This window comes from Equus przewalskii, chromosome 2 (assembly GCF_037783145.1).
Source record: "Equus przewalskii isolate Varuska chromosome 2, EquPr2, whole genome shotgun sequence".
Classification (NCBI taxonomy): domain Eukaryota; kingdom Metazoa; phylum Chordata; class Mammalia; order Perissodactyla; family Equidae; genus Equus; species Equus przewalskii.
In genome coordinates this window covers 113,622,395-113,643,279 of record NC_091832.1, presented here as the reverse complement: position 1 = coordinate 113,643,279, position 20,885 = coordinate 113,622,395, and the positions used below count along the sequence as shown (strand labels likewise).

The 20,885-nt window shown below is 46.1% G+C and overlaps 1 protein-coding gene across 1 annotated transcript; it reads right to left on the bottom strand.

Annotated features, from left to right (window-relative positions):
- Window positions 1–14,485: 14,485 nt before the first annotated feature.
- Window positions 14,486–16,758, bottom strand: NEUROG2 (neurogenin 2). The gene has a single exon (XM_070609373.1). It carries the CDS (start codon window positions 16,383–16,385, stop codon window positions 15,567–15,569), a length of 819 nt encoding a protein of 272 aa, XP_070465474.1. The 5' UTR covers window positions 16,386–16,758; the 3' UTR covers window positions 14,486–15,566.
- Between the last annotated feature and the right edge of the window lie 4,127 nt (window positions 16,759–20,885).

Genomic DNA, 20,885 nt, shown 5'->3' with positions numbered 1-20,885 from the left:
ATTTGCCATTAATATAACTTAGCCACTCTCCCTGATTGGCTCCTTTCTGTCTTTCAAGTTTAAATTTCCAGAGTTCTGCTCCTACTTAGGATGTAGAGTGTCAGAAGAGAAACATGGCACCCATCTCAGCAACCAGAAAAAGCTAGAAAATCTACAGATTTTCTGGAGCCCATAAGAGAGCTGATGTTACAAGGCAATCAAATGAACTAAGTTCCAAAGAATGGCAAGCTCTTCCAAGAAGATATAGGAAACACAAACTCTTTTTCCTTTGGCAGAGCACAGAAGAAAGAGATGACCACCATGGAAGCCAGTAAGAAGAAATCAGCTAAAAGTTTAATGAATTCTTAAAGGCCAAGTGTGGACTAAAGTACTAGTTTGGAATAGCTGAGAGTCCAAAACACAAGGGGACTTTGCCTTAATTCACAAGCTCCTTTCCACTGGAAGCTCATGAGAAAAACTACAGACAAACTAGAGTAGGCAGGCAGGAGGTGATCAGTGGGATGGGCATACAGGACATTTCTGGCTGCCACTGGGGCAGAGGTATGAAAACTCACCCACTGACCTGGATCCTCCTTTCATAAAAAGCAAAAAAGTCTGAAACTACTGGAGGAAGGGTCAAACCTATTGCTCTTAGGATACAAATAGAAGCAAAGCCCCGATGTTCCTGAGGAAAAGCAGGAAAGGCTCTTGGACTCAGGATCCTGCCCTGAGATAAGGAGAGGTGTACGACTTCTGGGAATAGACAGGAAATCCTTTCTATCCATGACCTACAAGTGAGAATTCAGCAGGCTTTGGGAGAAGAGGTAGCAACACTGAGAAAGCACTGTTCCTGAGAATCAGGCACAGAGAGTCTGCTGAAGACTGAAGCCACACCAAGAAAATAAAGATCTTCTCTTCCCCATCATGAGCCTAGCACACAGTAATAAGCATCAGTAGCTGACAACTGGAGGAGGACAAAAGACATGGAAAGAGACCCCTCTGTGGTACAGGCATACAGGGAGTACAGTAAGCTGAAGATGGAGCAGGAGCTATAAGGGAAAAGAACCCTGCATTGACCCAGGCCCACTCCACTCTAAGCATGGAGAACGGCAGCCACCACTGAAGGAATGTAAGCTTTCACTGCAGTGAAGAAAATGAGAAGAACAACGAAACCCAAACCCAGCCGAACTTCTGACCAGACTAACTCAACTCTCAACATGACAGCCCAAAAAAAGAAGAAGTACGCCCATTTCCAGATGTAAATATTATTCACCTCAGCTGCTATTGTTTTTATACAAATAATGTCAAGCCTTCATTCAAATGATACGATACTTTTAAAAGCAGGAAAACACCAATCCATTCTTAAGAGATAAAGCAATCAACAGAACTAGAGTAAGAAATGACTCAGATGTTGAAAGTATCAGTCAGAGACTTTAAAATAACTCTAATTAATATTTAAAGGATTTAATTAAAAAGATTGATAACATGTATGAACAGACAGGGAATTTCAGCATAGACATAGAAACTATTAAAAAAGTCAAATGAAAATGTTTGACATAAAAAAAACATTATCAGAGATGAAGAATTCTCTAGATGGGCTCATCAGCAGGCTGAACACAGCTGAAAATAGAATTGGTGAATTTGAAGATAAATTAGTATCTACCATATAAAATGAAATGCAAAGTCAAAAAGAGAGAGGGAGAGCCACTGAGAGCTGTGTAGAGATACCAAAAGAACCACATACATGTAAAGATAAGAAGTATAGATTTCTTGTCAGAAACTATACAAACCAGAAGACAATGGAATAATATGTTTAAATTACTGGAGGAAAAAAAGTTAAACAGAATTCTATACCCAATGAAAATATCTTTTAAAAATGATGATAAAGACTTTCAAATAAACATTAAGTGAAAGACTTCATCACAAGAAAAACTATGCTGCAACAAATCTTAAAGGAATTCCCTCATGTAGGAGTATGATACTGGACAGAAACCTGAATCTACAAAAACTAAAGAAGGGTGCCAGAAATGTTAAAAATTTACTAAATAATTAATGATAAATAAATAAATGTATATGTGTATATAAAAATGATTTTCTCATTTTTAATCACGTAAAAAGATAATTGCGCAAAGCAAAAGTTGTAATCGTAAATGTAACAAATAACTATTGTAAGTTTCTTACATTATATATGAAGTGAAATGATGTTATTTGAAGACAGACTGATAAATTCATGATAGATATTGTCAATCCTAGAGCAAGCATTATGAAAAAAATTAAACAGAAATATAATTACAAGTCAACAGCAAAGATAAAATGGAATCATAAAAAGTACTCAATCAAAAATAAAACCAAAAAAAAAGGAAAAAGGAGAAACACAGAACACATGAGACAAAGAGAAAACAACTAGAAAGATGGTAGATTTAAATCCAACCACATCAAAAATAGTGAAAAGAGATACCACCAAACATTAATGAAAAGAAACTTGTAGGAGCCACGTGAGTATCACACAAAGTAGACTTCAGAACGTAGATTACTATCAGGGATACAGAGGGATTTTAATGGGGAGATTATTGAGTCTGTGGATCAAACTGGGAATCTAATAAAGGGCCTGACTCCATTTTTGATGTTTGATTGTTGACAGCTTTGAAGCCCCACCACTCCCCCTCACCTTTCTGCCCCACGTCCGGACAAGCTCACCAGAAAGCCCAGGTGCTCTCTCCTTTGGCACCAGCAGGAAGTTGAAAGCATGCAAACCCCAACCCATGAAAAGCTCTCTCCCTCTAAACACCATGGAACCCTAAGCCCACTCTTTCAAGATATTTTAGACTTGCTTGGGAGCCTGCCTTCTCCCCAGAGAGGCTCATTACATGAATAATAATCTTTTCATGCCCTTTTGGTGCGTGTGTGACATCATCAGTCCTGAGATCCAAATTTTGGATGGGGCAGGGGAATCCATTTTGCATCTGCAGGCAGACCACAATAGGGGAAGAATGGAGTCAAATCCCAGTCTGGCATGTGCCAAACAAATATGCACCTTAACAGAACCTTAAAGCCTTGTCTCAACCATACTTAATGTGTTTATTGGTTCTTTTTAATTACCTGGGTGATACAAACTTACAAAATTTCGTACTCTGTTGTATCATATACGGTACAAAGGAAAAGGGCCTCCCTCACCCCACCATCAAATCCCACTCCCCAGTGGCTACTATTACTATTTGTTGTGCACCCTTTCATGTTTTTCTTTGCTCATATGAACATGTGGATATAAAAAAAATATGTTGCTACTTTTATTAAAATTGGATGATTCCATACATAATGTTCTACAACTTGATATTTTCATTTATTAAAATATTGTGGACAATTTACCTCTTCCCAATTTTGCCCAAGGTAGACCTCCCCAGGAATAACGTAACGTAAGGCACTCCCATAGCTAATACAGCCCCCCTTGCAAAAGAGCCCTCCGAAATTATATGCATACACTTTAACCAAGGCCATCTGGAAAAATCCTCCACGTTCGTCTTTATTGTCTTACTCCACACTTCCTGAAAGCTGATCCCAGAACTGGCGCCAAGCTGACTGCATCAGAATCATTTTAGTTTTTTAAAAAAAAATACAGATTCTGGGCTCCAGCTTCAAAAAGTCTCATCCTATAAGTCTGAAGAAGGAGGTAGGACTCTATAAAATATAGCAAAGTGATTCTGATGATCAGCCATGACTGAAGACAATAGAACCATCAATGTTTCCTGGAGAGCCAATTAGCAGGAACAGTAGTGGAAGATGAGCTTCTGGTCAACCTGGCAAGTCAGTTCACTTACAATACCCCATCCTTTTACGGTGGTGTGTAGTATTCCACCACGTGAATGTACCATGCCTTATTTAACTTATTCCCTATTGATGACAAGTTAAATTGATTCCAAACTTTCTATCGTACAAGCAACACTATAATAAACATCCGTGTGTGTGTGTGTAAAGACAGAGAGAGCGAGAGAGTTTCTATAGGATGGCTTCCTAAAAATAGAATTTCTGGTTCAAAGGGCATATGCTTTTTAATTTTCGAAACACACTACCTAGGCTCCTCTCTTGCTGCATCATACATTATCAAAGGATTAAGTATTTTGTTTCACCTCTCCAAAGGATTCTATTAACTATAGCTATTAACTATAAATAATGCCACTCTGAAGTCAATGGAAGGTACAATTATCCTAGAATTTTACTAACCTGAATTCTCCTTTGATATGTCACTAAAACTCATGTTATTTTTGAAATAACAAAAAATCTAAAGCCTGTATAATTTTTATACTTAAAATACTATGTACCTTTACTACTCATCTGTTTCAAGAAAATACTAAAATAACAGCCATTTGGGGGGACTGACTTTGTGCCAAGTACATTACATGTATTAGCTCATTTAACTCTATTTAAAAATAGGGAACTAAGGCCAAAATCAGGTGCTTATGACCATAGGGCTAATAAATATTAGAAGTGGGATTTGAACCCAAGCCCAGGCATGTAATATTAAAATTTAACTTTCCTATTTGATTGTGATAGAGCAATGTGAATGGAAGTTTGAGTATATTACAAGACTTATAGAAAGGCATTACTATTGCCTCTTAACTCTTCAAGCTATTGTGTTCATATAGAATATATTCTGAACCCCTAACTCCCACCTCATCTACCTGGCAATATTGTTGCAAGTATGCTTTTCTCAGCTTTGGCAGAGTCTCCATGCAGCTTGAAAAGATGAACTATCGTATAAAGAAGAAATATGACTGTTTAGGCAGACCCATCTATGACCACATCCATCTATGACAGAGGTTGGGAGAAGGGTTAACATTTGAACAAGCTACATATTTTCTTCTTAGCAAGAAAAAAAGGGTCATTGAGATATGTCTTAGTTGAGTATGCATATAAACAGCAATTTGGAACTGATTGTTCTTTGTCTATTAAAAATTCCTTCACGGGGCCTGCCCAGTGGTGTAGTGGTTCAGTTTGCATCCTCTGCTTCAGCAGCCCCGGGGGTCATGAGTTCGGATCCTGGGGGTGGACCCAGCACTGCTCATCAAGCCATGCTGTGGAGGATTCCTACATACAAAATAGAGGAAGATTAGCACAGATGTTAGCCCAGGGACAATCTTCCTCACCAAAAAAAAATTCCTTCATTCTTCAACAATAACTCAACAAATATTTATTGAGCTCCTACTGTGTGTGTTGGAGGCACTGTTACAGATGTTGGAGATAGCAGCATTGAATAAAGCACATACACACACACACACACACACACACATACACACGTCCTCCAGGACCTTACATTCTAATAAGGGGAGACAACATAAACAAAATAAGTTAACAAGATAGTATACTTATTTGTTGAAAAGTGTGAGAAAAACAAAGGTGGCTGGGCATTTCCAAAGTGGAGTACATCATCACTGGAAAAAGAGTGAAAAATCATATATGCCTTCAATACATAGTCTCTAACTGAATTAATATCTAAAAATAAGCTATAAGCTTATAAAGGAAAAAGATCATTTGTTCACATGGATCTCTCAAAGTCTCTGTATCAGATAAGGAAAATCAAACCTTCTTACTGAAAGATCAATACTTTCGTTACATTTCATGAAGTTCAGTGACAGAGTAGTACACTTCATCCAGCCTTTGGGGAAAAAACTACTATTCTAAGATCATGCTAGGAGAACACTAGTTCCTAAGAAGGAAGCAAACTTCCCAGCCGCCATGCTTGGTGCTGGATCTTACCCTCTGTCCTCCACTCCTCAGCTCCCTGCTGCGGGGCCCACCCTCTCCCCTCCTCAGCAGACCAGACCATCATGTTAATAAGAGTTGATTTGTAAATAGCGTCTCCCTCAGCCCATCTCACCCCCCTTTGGCCAGGCTCCTACTTTTCTGCTCAATGGCACAGATGCGGCTTTGAGCTGACTGGGACCAGGCAGCTATTAGCAGCAAATCCAGTGAAGGAAATTAATGAAGGGGACAACTAATAAAAGACAGCTCAGGACAGCCGGACTAACTTGCTCCGAGCAGTAATTAACTTTTTTTTCTTTTTTCTTTTTTTTTTTTTTTGCTCATGAAGGTAAATATGCCATCGGCACTGGTCCAGTCTAACTCTTCTTTATTAAAAAGGAGAGAGTAGAGCTACTATTCATGGAGAGCTGAGACTTAATCTGTTTTCCCCCCAAGAAGAACAATTTTAAATTACTTGTGTGATGTTTATAGATCCATGATACCCAATCAAGAGACACCTTTAAAGATGAAGGAGAAAGGAGGCAGATGAAGGAATATAAGTCTCTGAATAAACAAAACAGTCATCCTCTGCCAGGAAGCAGCTGAAAAAGGAGAAATCTTTCTTAAAGGTTTGCTTTTCTCCCCCACCTAAAACGATTGGCTTCTGTGCAGTGCAAGGGCTGAACTGAAACAAGATCGGATTCAGGGTGCGTGACAAGTGTTAGATGTCAGTGGTAAATATCAGCCTAGCTTGAGGGGCATGTCACTTGCCTTCTTCAAGCTTCCAGTTTTCATTTTAAAGACACGCTTATAAAAGGCAACTTACAATTTGGTTTCTCCATGTATCTTTTGAAAATCAACACGGCTCTTTTAAAAATAAATCTTTCTGAAAATATATCAAGATAAAATTGTTAGGTTTTGTCCAAAAGTGTTGCTAAAAGCAAACCTATTATATTTCATAAAAACATTGAAAATCAGAGCTAGGAGAGACTTTGGAAATATCTAGTCTGACCTTAGGCCTCTCACGCTAAGAGACTTTCTCGTGGTCATACAGCCACTCAGTAACCAAAAGGACTCTCACCACGAAGTCAGCCTCTTGACTCAAGCCAGTACTCTGGCTTCACCAAAATGAAAACGCTTGATCACATACTCTATGTTAATAAACTAATGATAGCACTTCAGTTAAATGTGTAGTTTAACCAGACTGTCCCCTTACAGGTTTGGGTACAACAGGATCAAATGACATTGTCATGGTGGGTTTTATCCGTGGTGACCCAGGAATCAATCTGCTCTTCAAACTGGCCTCCAGAGCTTATCAGACCATCTCGAGCGCATTCTGGATAGATTGGGGCAAAAACATAATTACCTGCAGGCTCTCTCAAGAATAGATTGCTTCATTCAAGAGGGACAAGTATCGAGATAAGGGGTACCCTCCTGCAAATTTGCCCTCCATCAGTCAATAACACTATACAAAGAAGAGTACAGCTCCATATTATTAACTATTTCCTGCAAGATAGCAGAAAGGCTAGGTGTGGTGAATGATAAAACAATGCATGCTTACTTCTACGTAGGCAGGGTGGAGAAACAAAAAAGTTTATTAAAATGAGATAGAGGAAAATGGGCGCAGGGAAACTACACGCTTTAAAAATAAAAAGGGCTTTTATTATATAAGGTGTATAAAGCAGTCAAACTCATAGAAACAGAAAGAGCAGTGGTTCCCAGAGGCTGTGGGGGAGGGGAAACGGGAGTTGTTGTCTGATGTGTATAGAGTTTCAGTTTTGCAAGATGAAAACGTTCTGGAGATCCGTTGTACAACAATGTGAATATACTTAACACTGCTGAACTGCACACTTAAAAACGGTTAAGACAATTTTTTTTTCTTGAGGAAGATTAGCCCTGAGCTAACATCTGCTGCCAATCCTCCTCTTTTTGCTGGGGAAGACTGGCCCTGAGCTAACATCCATGCCCATCTTCCTCTACTTTATATGTGGCACGCCTACCACAGCATGGCTTGCCAAGCGGTGCCATGTCCGCACCCGGAATCCGAATCAGCGAAAGTTGGGCCGCTGAAGCAGAACGTGCGCACTTAACTGCTGCGCCACTGGGCTGGCCCTGACAATTTTTAAAAATTGCTTTGAGGATAGCTATAGACTTCGCAGTATTAAAGCTTTCTTGCATGGCCAAAAATAAAAATGGCTTTTACAATACAATCTTCAAACTCTTCAGAGGTAAGCCACCAAGTTTCGGTCAAGAAGACTTTTTTTTTTTTTTTTTTGCTATAAATAAGTTATACAATCCTCAAATAAATATACATCTATATTAATCAGAATAGGCTGCAATGATGCAATAACAACCACTGAGTTTTAGTGGCTTTTAATTCATACGTTTTTTTCTCCCTCATGCAACATAGACTGTGAGCTTAGGTGACTCAGTAGGACCACTGCTGTTTGTATGGTCACTCAGAAGCCCAACCAGCTTTAATATTTTGGCCTCACCATCTTAAGACAAGAAGAAGATAGACAGCAGATGGGGCCCTACCCAATTGTAAGGGGACTGAGCATGCCAAGAATGGTTATAACATCAGATATTGGTGGCATCTAGGGACATCCTCCTCAATGTCCAGCAGAAGGGCTTTGTCAGATGGAATGAAATGAAATAACAGGCTTTGAATAAGAGTTGCAGTGTTGTGTAAGGATAGTACCAAAGAAATTATGTTTGCTGGAACACGCAGGAATACTGTCTAGTGGATATGGGAGGCACCGTCCAGACAAGAAATAGTTCTACTCAATGATACAATGCTGAAGCACAACAGCTGATGACCGAGTGTTACAGGTTCGGTGCTACACAGTGAGGAGACTGTGTGGTGTCCTCGTAACTGCCTTGCTGAAGACCACTTTGAGACTCCTAATCCCTTCAAATACACTAACAAAATTTCTAAAATTCGAAAGTGTGCCATGAATACAAAAAGGTTGAGAAGTCTAATGTTTATGAATGCTTTCCTTCTAGTCCCTTATCAAAGATGTCGTAACATCACTTATTTAGCTGTGGTAGGAAAAGGGAGCTATTGAAGAAAATTGAACTTTGGTCTCTTCCAGATGAAAAGATACAGAAATAGCAGTTATCTGGAGAGCTCTGACCAGAAGCTGCCACCATAAGGATTTGCTCCAGCCTGCTTTGTAATGGATTATTGGCATTACCATCATATACATGTTGTCATGGAAGACAGGAGTGTCCAAGAGATCAGAGGGACAGGAAGGTGAGGTGTGTCCCACTGATGAGTGCCTTCACCTTCTGTAGGTTAGACCATTTTGCTCTGAAAAAACTCTAGGAAGTGCAGAAAACTCTCCCCAGTGTAGGAGAGAAGAAGAGTCTAAGATTCCAAAACAGTTTCATTCAAGTAGAACTGAAACCCTTTTTAAATTACTTGCTCACAGAAAAATAAAACTCGTTTTCCACTACAGTCTGATACTTCCCAGACTGAGATGTTGTCAGATGGGCTGTCCTAGGTCCACTGAAAATGGCACGAGTTTCCTTTGCAGAGGCCAAGGAGCGTTCCACTGGAAAGGCCTGTCTGTGCACACGGCTGCTGTCATGCAGACATGGTGAAATTATTTCCATCTAATTTATGGAAAACACTGGACTTGAACTCAGAACTTTTGATTTGCTTTACTGCTCTCCCAGCAAATTATGTTTTCTTATCTATTTCCAAGCTGCTGCCACAGCAATTCTAAGAGCTAAGGAAAATATTATTAGCTTAGCTAGGTTTGATTCAAAAAAATATTTTTCATCATATTTTAGGTACCATGATATGAAAGAAGTATTAATGCATTAACACAACACTTTCCTAAAGTTTATGGTTAGACTTTCCTCCATATATTTTCAAAGGCATGTTCAAAGTTTACTTCATTTGATTTCTTTTCCAAAATTATCTGGAAAGTAAGGCAAGAAAATAAATTAAGTATATCCTCCCATTGAATCAATTTTCTTGTATTTGTTTGCATGTGGTTGTTTCCGTAGATGTAAAAGGTTGAAAAAACACAAAATCAAATTAAAGTTATCCCAGAATCCCTCATTTTTTAATTATTTCAATGCAAAGCAAGATTTATGTATTGCAGAAAGAAAGCAATGGCAAGCCCTTGGGGTTACTCTTTTGTCACCCTGGCACTAGTTCGGCTTCTTTCTGCTATGCTTATACCAAGGAGGCAATAAACCCCCTCGAGAGTCATAGAGTTGCCCCGGGAGCCCTGACAGTGTAGAGGGGCTTTTATGCCAAAATACAATGCACAAAGGGATCATAAACACATTTGAAAAGGAAGATGACCTCTTTGTCACAAGGAATTAGGCTTTATTGCAAGCTGCTGCCATGGAAACCAGCCCCCAGTTCTCTCTGCTTATTTTGAAGGTGCCTATTTCCATTTTACATGGACTTCAGCACTATCACAAATTGTTGCTGGATCAAATAAACTAGGTGAAAGGTTTTGGTTCTTTGCTCCATTGTTTAATGCGCGCAGGTATGCCTCCAGGTACTGGAGTGAAGAGAACAAAGAGAAGGTGATGATGGAATCGTTAGAAAGGAAGGAGAAAGGAAGAGAACACTGGTGACACAGTCGGCTCTACAATTCGAGAAGATCAGGAAGATACACACACGTTGTTGAATCTTTGAAAGGCCAGCTTCAGTCCAAACAGCCTCTCTTGGAGATGTGTCCTTTGAAATAATTTTAACTTTTATAACTTTAACTTTTGCCTCATGATTTCCTACATCCCTGGAATTCAGTGTCTACTAAGTAACGTGAATCTAAAGCGCGGCCCGCAAAGTCCAACCCCAATTGGAAAGCACGCTTCCACTGGGAGGAATCTGGGATCCCAAGTCCTTTTATAAGAAATAGGACTTTTGTGACAAACTTGACGTGAAGAAAACCTAATGCTTATGCAGTTACAGCCTTGAAAAGCAAAAGGAAAAGATAAGTAAAAAGGGAATTGATAATGAGCTGATCACTGTTGAAGCTCTCTGATCCAAAAGCTGGTGGCACACCTGAAGAATGGCCGGGGGTCAGCTCGGCGAGATGCGGGGGCAAGGGAGCGGGAGAAGGAACGCGGCTCTGGACCGGCAGGTGCTTCTCCCATCCTCCTCCTTTCCCGCCGGCATCTCCCCGCCTCCAGCCCTCCGGGATCCCTGCGTCTCTCCCGCAAGGGAGGTCTACCCAGCTGGAGCACGGAGCAGGCGCCTGTCGGGGTCCTCAGGAAGCCCCGGCCTTTCACGTGTCGTTCATAGTCAATAATCCAAGTTGACTTTCCCCTCTTCGCGCTTGAGTGGCTGGAGACGCCCAGTGCGAGTGAGAGCAGACAGGAGCACTCCCACCGCCCTCCCTCCTCCCGCCACCCTGGCACCCGGAGAAAAAAAAGTCGTTTGTTGTAGCGCACACACCATCAGGATTCTTTCCCACTCCATCCTCCCGACTCACGCCACCTTGCAGGGAAATAATAGCTCCGGCCACACTGGCTTTCCCCTTCTGCTTTCCGGATGACTGAATTTCTTTGCTCCTCTCTCGTATCGGGAACCTTCTGAAACTGCCCCCAGGATGCGTTCCCAAAGACCCCCCCCCCGCACCCGGATTCCACTCGGGGACCAAAGAGTAGCTCACTTAGGCGTCCTCTTCCATAAGACGAACCCATCCAGGCTAGATAAACAAAACGGGGAAAAGAAAAACGAGGTGCGGAGGGGCGGGGGGCCCGAAGAGGACCACTCCTGCAGCCCTCGCCCCCTCCCGGGCCGGGCGGACCCCTGCCGGGGCCCACTGCGAGCCACGTGGGGAGGCCTCGAGGGAGGCGCAGCGCCCCCCCGCCCGCCCCGGGGGCTTTGGAAGAGAAACTGCCGTGAACAATGAGTCCTGAAGGACAGGGAGAGGTGGAGCGGGGTGAGAACCTCGTCTTTCACCCCCTCCCTCCTTTTTTGGGACATTCCTTAAGTTTAATCATTAAAAGTGGATCCTTAAAAAAAGGAGGCAGCAGCTTAACGCCGCCGTTTCGGACAATCTGCCCCACACTATCCGCGAAGTGAAAGATCTGGTTAGAGCTTTGTTGCTTCGCTACCAATAGCGGACTTGGGGACACCAAGCCTCCGATTTCTGGCCACATCAAAGCAGTGATTATGCAAATACCCATTTTTTTTAGGAATAAAATGGAGGGGAATTATTTATCACACAATGAGCCCCCTGCCAGGGCGGGAAACAATAGATCAGACCAGATAGCCCTTCTAGCCCCGGGCTGGGGGAGCGGGAGGGGCTGAGGAGCCCTCACGTTTTATTGGTCTAACCTAATTTCACTAATTCTCTTTTCACACATTTTCTTTTGCGGATTCGAAGGCCGGGACTTTCACGCTCCCGGGAGCGCCCTGCATTGGCGCGATTCAGGGACTGCCCGCTTTATTTAATTAATACATTCAAAGCTCGCCTGGAGCCCGGGGCGGGGGGAGGGTGGGATGAGGAGGAGGCGCTTTTAACGCGTTCCAGGTGTCGGTGCCCAGAGTCACAACCTGCCCAAGGCTGTGCGATGCAGGGGGTGCCCCCGGCGGGAGGCAGCCCGGAGCCCCTGCGCCCCGGACCTCAGCGTGGCGCGGCTGGAGCGGGCCTTGGGCCTGGATGCCCTGCACGGATAATGGGCTCAATCCCGGCCTTCCCATGCCCTCGCCCTCGCCACCCATCTCCTGCCCCGACTCGGCTGGGCCGGGGCCGGGCGCGCGGCGCGCCCCGCGGTCGGCAGCCCGCCTCTCTGCTGCCCGCCGCTTGTTGACCCTCAAATGGACTTCTTTAAAATCTGGAGAGGGGAAAAGAAGCCTTAGCAAGGCCTGGGCAGTGCAGAACCAATGTATACAACCAGCGCCCGGGCCCTGGCGGCGCCGAGGCCGCGTCTCTAACCAGGACAGGACCCACCTGCGCACCTTTCCAGCGCTGGAAAGATCTAGAAACTCTGGCGCTGTGAAGTGTCATGGGAAGAACATCTCCAGGGCCTTGTTTGAAACTTTTTCATCAGAGAGCTGCCAGAAACCGAGTGGCTTGGCTCAGTCGCGCACGAGCCGGCTTGGTGCAGACAGCCCGGCCCCTCCCCGCGCGGGCACTGGGTGGGAAGGGAAGCGGATGAAGACGAAGAGCGACTGTCGCCCCCCCTGCAGAAGCTGTGGCCTCGCCCTGTAGTTTTCATTATGGCGGGGGAGGGAAGAGGACGACAGGGCCCCGGCCCACAGGCTGTGGAGGTTGCCGTGGGGTGGGGAGGACAATTCCCAGCGCGAAGTCAGGCAGAAAAAACATTCTTAACCGCTTAAAGAGATAAGATGCCATAAAAAATAATTGCGTCAATTTAGTGTAAAATAAGGTCTGCTGTAGATGGAGTCGGCAAAGCCTGAGTGTAGATCACAGATGATAGACGGAATTCCTGCCATGTATGACGTGGTGCTGATGTGTAGGGGGACCTACCAGCGCCTGCCCAGAGACCGGGAGAAACTGTAGGGGTGGCTGCGAGATTTAGCTAGGTTGTGGGTTAAGTCGTTAGCTGTATACCCTTACTCAAAGCTGTGATCATTGGACCATCTCCACATCCATGCCTAACTAGGCCATTAGGGTCACCTGTTTACGCGATCGCCTCACCAAATGAGGAGGTTTCCCGTAGTCTTGGAAGAGCACCTGAGGGTTTGCCTCCACAGACCTGTGCCGTGGACTGCGACTTCGCAAGTTTCCCAAAGAAGAGCCGTATATCATCAGCATCGTCATCACTAGAAGAAAGTGGTATTTCTCCTATATTCACATTTATGTTTCTAGTGTTTAAAAAAGCCAAGCCAGCAAGCAAAGCAATTGTAGCATGAGAGTTTTAAACTTGGTATGAGAAGTGAAATCCATGCCCCCCTCCAAGGGGCTTAGACCTAGGACGTGGTCAAGCTTCACTTGGTCGTCTTCACCCAAGGCCAGTCAGATGTCACTCATTTCTGCCTTGGAGATTGAGGTGCAAGTTAGAGTTATGTATCTTGAAGATTAGGAAACCATTTTCACTTTTTCTTTGAAGTTCTATGTAATTATTTTGACAAAATTGGAAAGCTGAGCTATTTCTTTCAGATACTATTTTATTCCAGCTCCCTCTGAATATTTTCTTCCTCTGGGATTGTGCTTTTCAAACAACAAACTTGTTAGAATAGCTGATACAAAATCAGCTTCCAATGATGAATTTATGAGCCCTCAGTGACATCACACATGTTAGAGCTGGAAGGGGCCCTTAGTGATGACTATCCAATCTGGTCAGTTTAAGGGAGTAAGAAGTTCAAAGAAGCATAAGAACCAAATTTCTACACACTCCAAGAAATTTCAACTTCATTATTTTCTAAAATCAGGGTTTCTGAACTTTGGAGCTTATCGCAACTTAATTATCATTAAAATCTCCCTCTCTTTTTTTTATACTAATCTTATTTGCTGAGAAATTGATTTCTTAAAAACCAAGTTTGGTTTGTATTGAGGGTTACACTCTTATGTCAGTGTTTGTGTCTCAGGTATGATTCTGCTTCTTGTGATTTCTTTGACCTTATGTGTCAGTGAAATTCTACACATAGATGTTGGTGAAAAGTACAAGGACTCTATTCAATCTGATAGAGGGATAATTTCAGAAAAACACAACTCATTTTTCTAAAACCATATAAGTAGGAAAAAGTTTTAATACAACATACAAAAGTTATGAAAATTAGATATTTTATTTATAGTTTAATCACAAGAGCAATTTTCTTGTTCTCCAAGACGTAAATACATACTAGAATAAACTCTGTGGAATATACAAAAAATACATATTTTTCCCATGAAATTTTCTTTATAATAAATAGAAAGGAACACGTGTGTGGCTGATCCCAATAATGCTCCGTGTCTGCTTAGGTTCTCAGTCTGTTGATTTATTTTTAGTCCCTTGAAAGAATGGGGAAGTTCCTTCTCCCCTAAAAGGTCGAGATAAATAATGCATGAAGCAATCCTCCCTCCTGATTTTTCCCTTTTCCTCCACATTTTTCCTTTTGATAGAGAGTTCAGCCTAAATTTCCACGCTTGCATTCAGTCATTACAAAGCCTACAAATTATACAATGACTTCTAACCTGGTCCTCTAACAAAACAACTTTTTCCCCTTATAAATCATAAGAGACAGATGGCAAAATGGAGAAGAAAAAGGAAAGAGAAGGACGGGACAATAGGCATTGTGACGAATCTGGGAAACAGAACAAAGTGCACATCAGAGGCAAGTTTGGTTTGACAGGTGAAATTCCCACAGCCCGCAGACAGCAATGGGAAGAAAGCAGATGCCAGCCATTGCAAATCTGTGGATAATATTATTACCGATAAAATCATTCAGATGCTAAGATAACATTTCTTTCTACTCGACATTAACATCTCTATGTAGAAGCAAAGTTGGAGAGATCACAGGAACCAGTTGCATTCCCCCTGGGAGATTCACACGAACTGCTCCGAGTCCTCTGGCGTTACAGAGAGAGGCGAGGAACGTCAGGCCCCTCTGCAAACTCTTCAGACATGCCACCTTCATCTCTTCCCAGCATCCTTTTAGCCGTAAGAAGCGCCCCCCAAACTCCACCATCCTCTTTGACAATAAGCTCCATCACGCCTTCAATAAATTAGAGCCCGTCTGAAGGAAGGAAACCCTTAGCCAAGGAAGGCAACAACCGAGGAATCAGAACGGCTACATCTGCTCTGTGAAGTGAGATGGTTTCCAGGGCGTGGAAAGTGGGGGCAGGAGAGGGGTGGGTGGAAGGAGGGCTGGGTCGGGGACAGGAAAGGAAACCCACTAAGGCCTGGCCCGGGTAGCAGAGATGGCGGCTTTAGATACAGTCCCGGACTATGGGGAGGTGAGGTGCGTAGCGGTGCTTGTCGGGAGGCGGGGGCTGCCAAAAGTCCATCTCGGAACCCGCGGGGCTGGCGGGAGATAAAGTGCAGCTGTAGGGGGAGGTGGAGTTGGAGGACGCGGAGGAGGACGGCGCGGGGCTGTTGGTGCAGCTCCACGTGGAGGCAGGTGACGGGCTGTCTCCGCTGCTGCTCACGGCGGCGCTCGCCCCTCCCGGGCTCAGCAACACGGCCTCGGAGAAGAGCGCCCCCGGCAGGCCTGCGCCGGCGCCCCCGCAGTGGTCGGCCAGGCGCAGGGTCTCGGTGAGCGCCCAGATGTAGTTGTGGGCGAAGCGCAGGGTCTCTATCTTGGTGAGCTTGGCGTCCTCGGGGAAGGTGGGGAGCACCTCCCGCAGCGCGTCCAGCGCCGCGTTGAGGTTGTGCATGCGGTTGCGCTCGCGGTTGTTGGCCTTCAGCCTCCGCGTCTTCTTGATGCGCTGCACGGTCTCGGCCGTCTTGGCGCCGCGGGAGACGGCCCGCGCCCTGGAGGGGCGCCGCTTGCACTCGTGCACCAGACCCAGCAGCCGCGCGGGCCGGCAGCCCTCGGCTCCGGCGGGCGAGCCGCCCCGCGCCCGGGGCCCGGCCTCCGCCCCTCGCTGCCGCCGCGCGCCGCCCGCCGCGCCGCGCTCCTCCTCCTCCTCCTCGTCGGCGCTGGACGACAGCGGGGTCAGGGCCGCCGAGGCTGGGGAGGCCGAGCCGAGCAGCACCAGCACGTCCTCCTCCTCCTTCAACTCCAAGGTCTCGGATTTGACGAACATCCTACCGAAGAAGCAGGGAGGGAGAAAGAACCAAACGAGGTGTCAGTATAGACGCAGAGGCGCCTTGTTGGTGTCACCGGGACGTTCTCCCGAAGGCGCCCGAAAGGACTGGCTCGGAACCTCGCCAAGGAAGAACAGTTAGGAAGGAACCCCCACCCCTGCTCTCCGAGCTCAGGAGCGCCCCCGGCTGTGGCTGTGACCCCGCTGCCAGCCAGCCGGGTCCCGCACTCTGCGCGCCGCCCTGGCGGCTGTGTTCCCGCCCGGGAAGGGACTGCGGCCCGGTGACAAAGATTCTGCGCGAGCCAAGGGCGATCGGAGGTGTTGGGACAGAGTGCGGGAAACACCCTTCCAGGTTGGCAGCCGCAGCCGGGAACTTACTTAGTTCGCGCTCTCAGTGCGCCTCGGCGTCGCTGCTGCTGGGGCGAGCGCGGCGCTTCTGCGCGCAGCCGGGGGCGCCGCGCAGCCTCCTTCTCCCCGCCGGGCAGCAGCGGGCCTGGCGCTACTGCGGCGCGGCGCCGCGGGGGCCCTCCGACCCGCGAGTCTGCCAAGAGCCCCGGCGGCCACGGCGACCCGCCTGGGTCTCGTGTGTTGTGGTGGTGGTGCGTGTCTGTCTGTCAGTCAGTCCCAGGCCGTGCGGCTCCTGGCACGCGACTCCCGGGCACTCCAGTTAAAGCGAAGCTGCTTGTGGTTCAGTGGCTGCGTGTCTGGCACACGACTCTCCTTAAAACCCCTTATATACCACCAAGAAAACAATCAGCTCTGCCCCCGGGGCCCCCAGCTCCCCCCACCCCCGGCTGCCGCCTCCTCCTCCCCCCTGTGCCGCTCCCCTTCTCCCCCGCTTTTCCCTCCCCCGGCTTACTCTTTTCATTGCATTATCATCATTCATTTCTTTCTCTTTCTTCACCCACGTCCCCCCTCCCCTGGCCCTGCCATCCATCCTCCTCCCATCGCCCCCGCCTCTCTTTCCCCCCTTTATCTAATCAGCATAAAATGGTTCTAAAGCTCCTGTTGGAGCTCGAGGCTGCGGTCGCAGCGGCAGAAGCCCTGGCGGCGGCATCGGCTCAAGCTGCGGCTGTTGTCGCCGCCGCTGCCCATTGTGATTGGTGGCTCGCGCTCGGCTGGAGCGTGCCGCTAATTTATTAATGAATGGAGGTCGCGAGGCGCAGCTGGCCAATCAGGGCGCCCCGGACTCCGGGAGGCCTGCGAGCCACGCGCACCGGAGCCCGCTCCCTTTCAGCGGCTCATTAGGGGCCGGGGCGCTGGGGGCGGGTGGGGAGACCGAGGCGACCGCCCCCGCCCCCGTCCTTGTGGCCGCACCCCACCCCGCCCGGCGCGCGCGCATGCACTGCACCCGGCGCTGCCGGTCCCCCTCGCTCCCGGACGTCGGGATCCGAGGAATTAGTTAATGGGGGTCAGCATCCCGGGGACAGCAGACCTCTGGTGCTGCCGGGCGTCTCTTGGCAAAGCCTCTTAGGAGCTGTCTCAAATAGTAAACGATTTTAAAACGCTTTCATTCGGTTAAGGGAGGACTGGGGTGTGGGTGCGGAGCGGTGGGTACACCCTGGGCAAGCGTGTTTGGGTTCGAGGGAGACTAACGGGAGAGGGTGAAGGGAGAGGACGTTGGCGGATTCACAGAGGCGTCTCTTGGACGAGGAGATGGGGTGAGGGCAGTTGAAGGGCCTTTAGAGGCTGTGAGAATAAAAGCACTCACATGTTAGAGTTGAAAGGGACCTCCTCAATTTACCTGTGATAAACTGAGGCCCCGGGCACTGACACTGGTGGTATTTTCCCCGGGTTAACCCCAGTTTACGGCAGAGCGTGGTAGGCAGGGACTTCCCGCGTGGGCGGCGGCGAGCAAAGCAGGAGCAGCGGGCGACTTGCAGCTCCGGTGAGTGAAGGAGCTGTGCTGACATTTCCGTGACCTCTGCTCCGCGCTGGGCGGCGTTGTAGGGACATGCTGCCGGTCCTCCCGGTTCTCCGGCTTTTCAATAGGAAAAAAGCTGAAGGGCTACCGGACTTGAGAGGAAACTTGTTCTGAACTGCACGTCCGCCCTCCCTCTCTCCTCCCCACGCTCACGCCCACCGTCTTCTCGACGTGGCTGACTTTCCCCAAAGATGGAACCAGAGCCCCCAGAAGTATGTGCTGGGCCGAGAGTTAGACCGTGCGTGAGTAGTGGGGATGGATCTGAACTCCAGCAGACTGGAGAGGGTCCCTTGAGATCCTGTTTGCAAATTAAGTTTAAGCAAGGCGCAAGTGGAATATTAGGAGTTGAAAGAGAAAAAGAACATTGTGTGCAGCTCTCTGTCTCATCCGGTTTGTAGGAATTGGAAACAAGTTGTATTTCAGAGAAGAGGACGACGAAAGTGGTTGTTAGTGTTCTGGCATGGCTTTAATGTTTTCTGCAGAGAGGTAACGTGCAGGATCGCAAGGCACAAAGTAAAGAAAATGGAAATTAAACCCTGTGAGACTGTCACCCGCCTCTGCTCTCCAACCTCCAGACTTTCCTCCACGATTTTCACTTTGCTACTTGATATTTGTGTTTTGCATCTCCTCCCCTTTTAAAATAAATTCGCTAAATTTAAAAGCATTATTTCCCCAGTTCCCTCCTCAATCCTCTCAGAACAGCTTGATTTCATTTGTTAGTGGTGCAGAAATTTCAAAAGAAAGAAGAGACAGTCTCTCTGGAATGCAGCATCTGCCTTGCTCCCACTTCTTTGGGTCTCTGTCTCTGTGTCATGAACCTGCAGAATCAGAAATTAATACAAGAGTTTGCTCAGTAGTGACAGACACCAGAACTGCTTTCCTTGGTTGCATGGACCCATTAGCATTATTTTATAGGTGGTGGCCACTGATACAAACAAACAAGTAAATACTCTTCACGATCCCCTAAAAGAAAACCCTCCAAGGCCTTGGCTAGCCTGGTACAGACTGAGGAACATGTGGGAGTGGATGCAGGATTTTTGTGTTAATTTGAATGAAACAGAGGATGAGAAGACTGGGTTCTGAGGAAAGGATCAAAGACTGCTAAAAATAAGTACTGGACTGATGGCAGGAGCCGTGGGGTATCAGTCTTTAGATAACTACATCTCACTGCAGGAGGAGCCTGCAAAGAAAGACAGGCCAATAGATTAGTGTAATAGAAAACAAAGGAGGGTTTCTGTTAGCATCAGCACAGACTGACCTCTTCGGACAGGTGGTTTCAAAATTTTGGTTTGGCTAGGAAGTGCCGGCTTGATTTGATGATAAAATATATTTGGAGGAGGAACAGAATTGGAATCCAGTTAAGTCGAGGCTTAAAGGAAAACCTGATGAGCTTTGTATAACCCTGAACAAACACCAAGATCAAGCTGGGGCTAATGCTCAGTGCTCGTCAAACACACAATGGATTTCTTTAGTTGATTGTTAACAGTATTTGGGCCTCTGACTCCCCAGTTTTTATGTTCTCCCAAGATTTTATGTTTTTATGATGCATTGAAAGGGTACACACTTTCCTTTGTCAAAACCCAGACCTTCTAGGCTGCCTGTGAGTGAGGATTTAATAATGCGTATTTAAGTGTATCCTGTGCAGATATTTAGTAATGGTAAAATATTATCAGGGTAAATTGCACATTCCTGATTCCAGAAATTTCCTTCAAAAGGAAAAAGTATGCCAAGAAACTTAAGGTTGTGAACACATTCTAACATTGACACGTCAATCTCTATGTAAATATAAAGATATCATGGAGTTTATAGAATTTTATTTTTAAAATAAGGGCTTCTTGGAGTGTATGCTAGATTACTGTGCAAAGTACAGGCATTTAAAAAAACCACCCTCTCTGTCATCTTGGAATTCTGGAATTTTGGTTGTGTGTATTGAAGCGTCACTCTTGATAGCAGAACGCTTCTGGAAATATTTCTCACCATGAAGAGTATTACCTCAAAAAAGAAACAACCCTAAGAACAAAATAACAACGCTGGTGTGATCCAGAAACCAACCGTTCACGGCCAGTTGCAGAAATCTGTTTGTTCAGCATTTTGCTCGGTTTTGCTGAAAGAAAGCAATTTCGATTTGTACTCAGATTTGCAAAGACGTGACCAACACCAAATATCCTTAGCTGGAGTCTTCTGGCACTCTTTTAACTTAAATAAATTCAAGAGGCACTTGTGTGGTCTAAAAGATTGTCCAGATGAACCGGGGCTGAAATGCTGCGCGGAGGGGGAGGGCAGCGTGTGAATAGCATCAGTGAGCAGGGGACCGGGGGCCGCTGCTGTCCACCGCGTGAACTGTCCCAAAGGGTCAAACTGTTCATCTTCAGCCCCTCTTTCAGTGTGCAATCCTACTTACGAGAACAAAAGCTCAAAGCGGGCAGTTATCAAGAAATGCGAGCACAATGATTTAGACTCATCCCCAAGCCTTAGAAAGAAAGGGGCCGAGTGCGTGTGGCGAGAGGAAAGTGACGCGAGGGGAGGGGTGAAGGGGAAGAGATCCTTAGAAAGTCTTTGTTCCTCCTAAGAAGCTT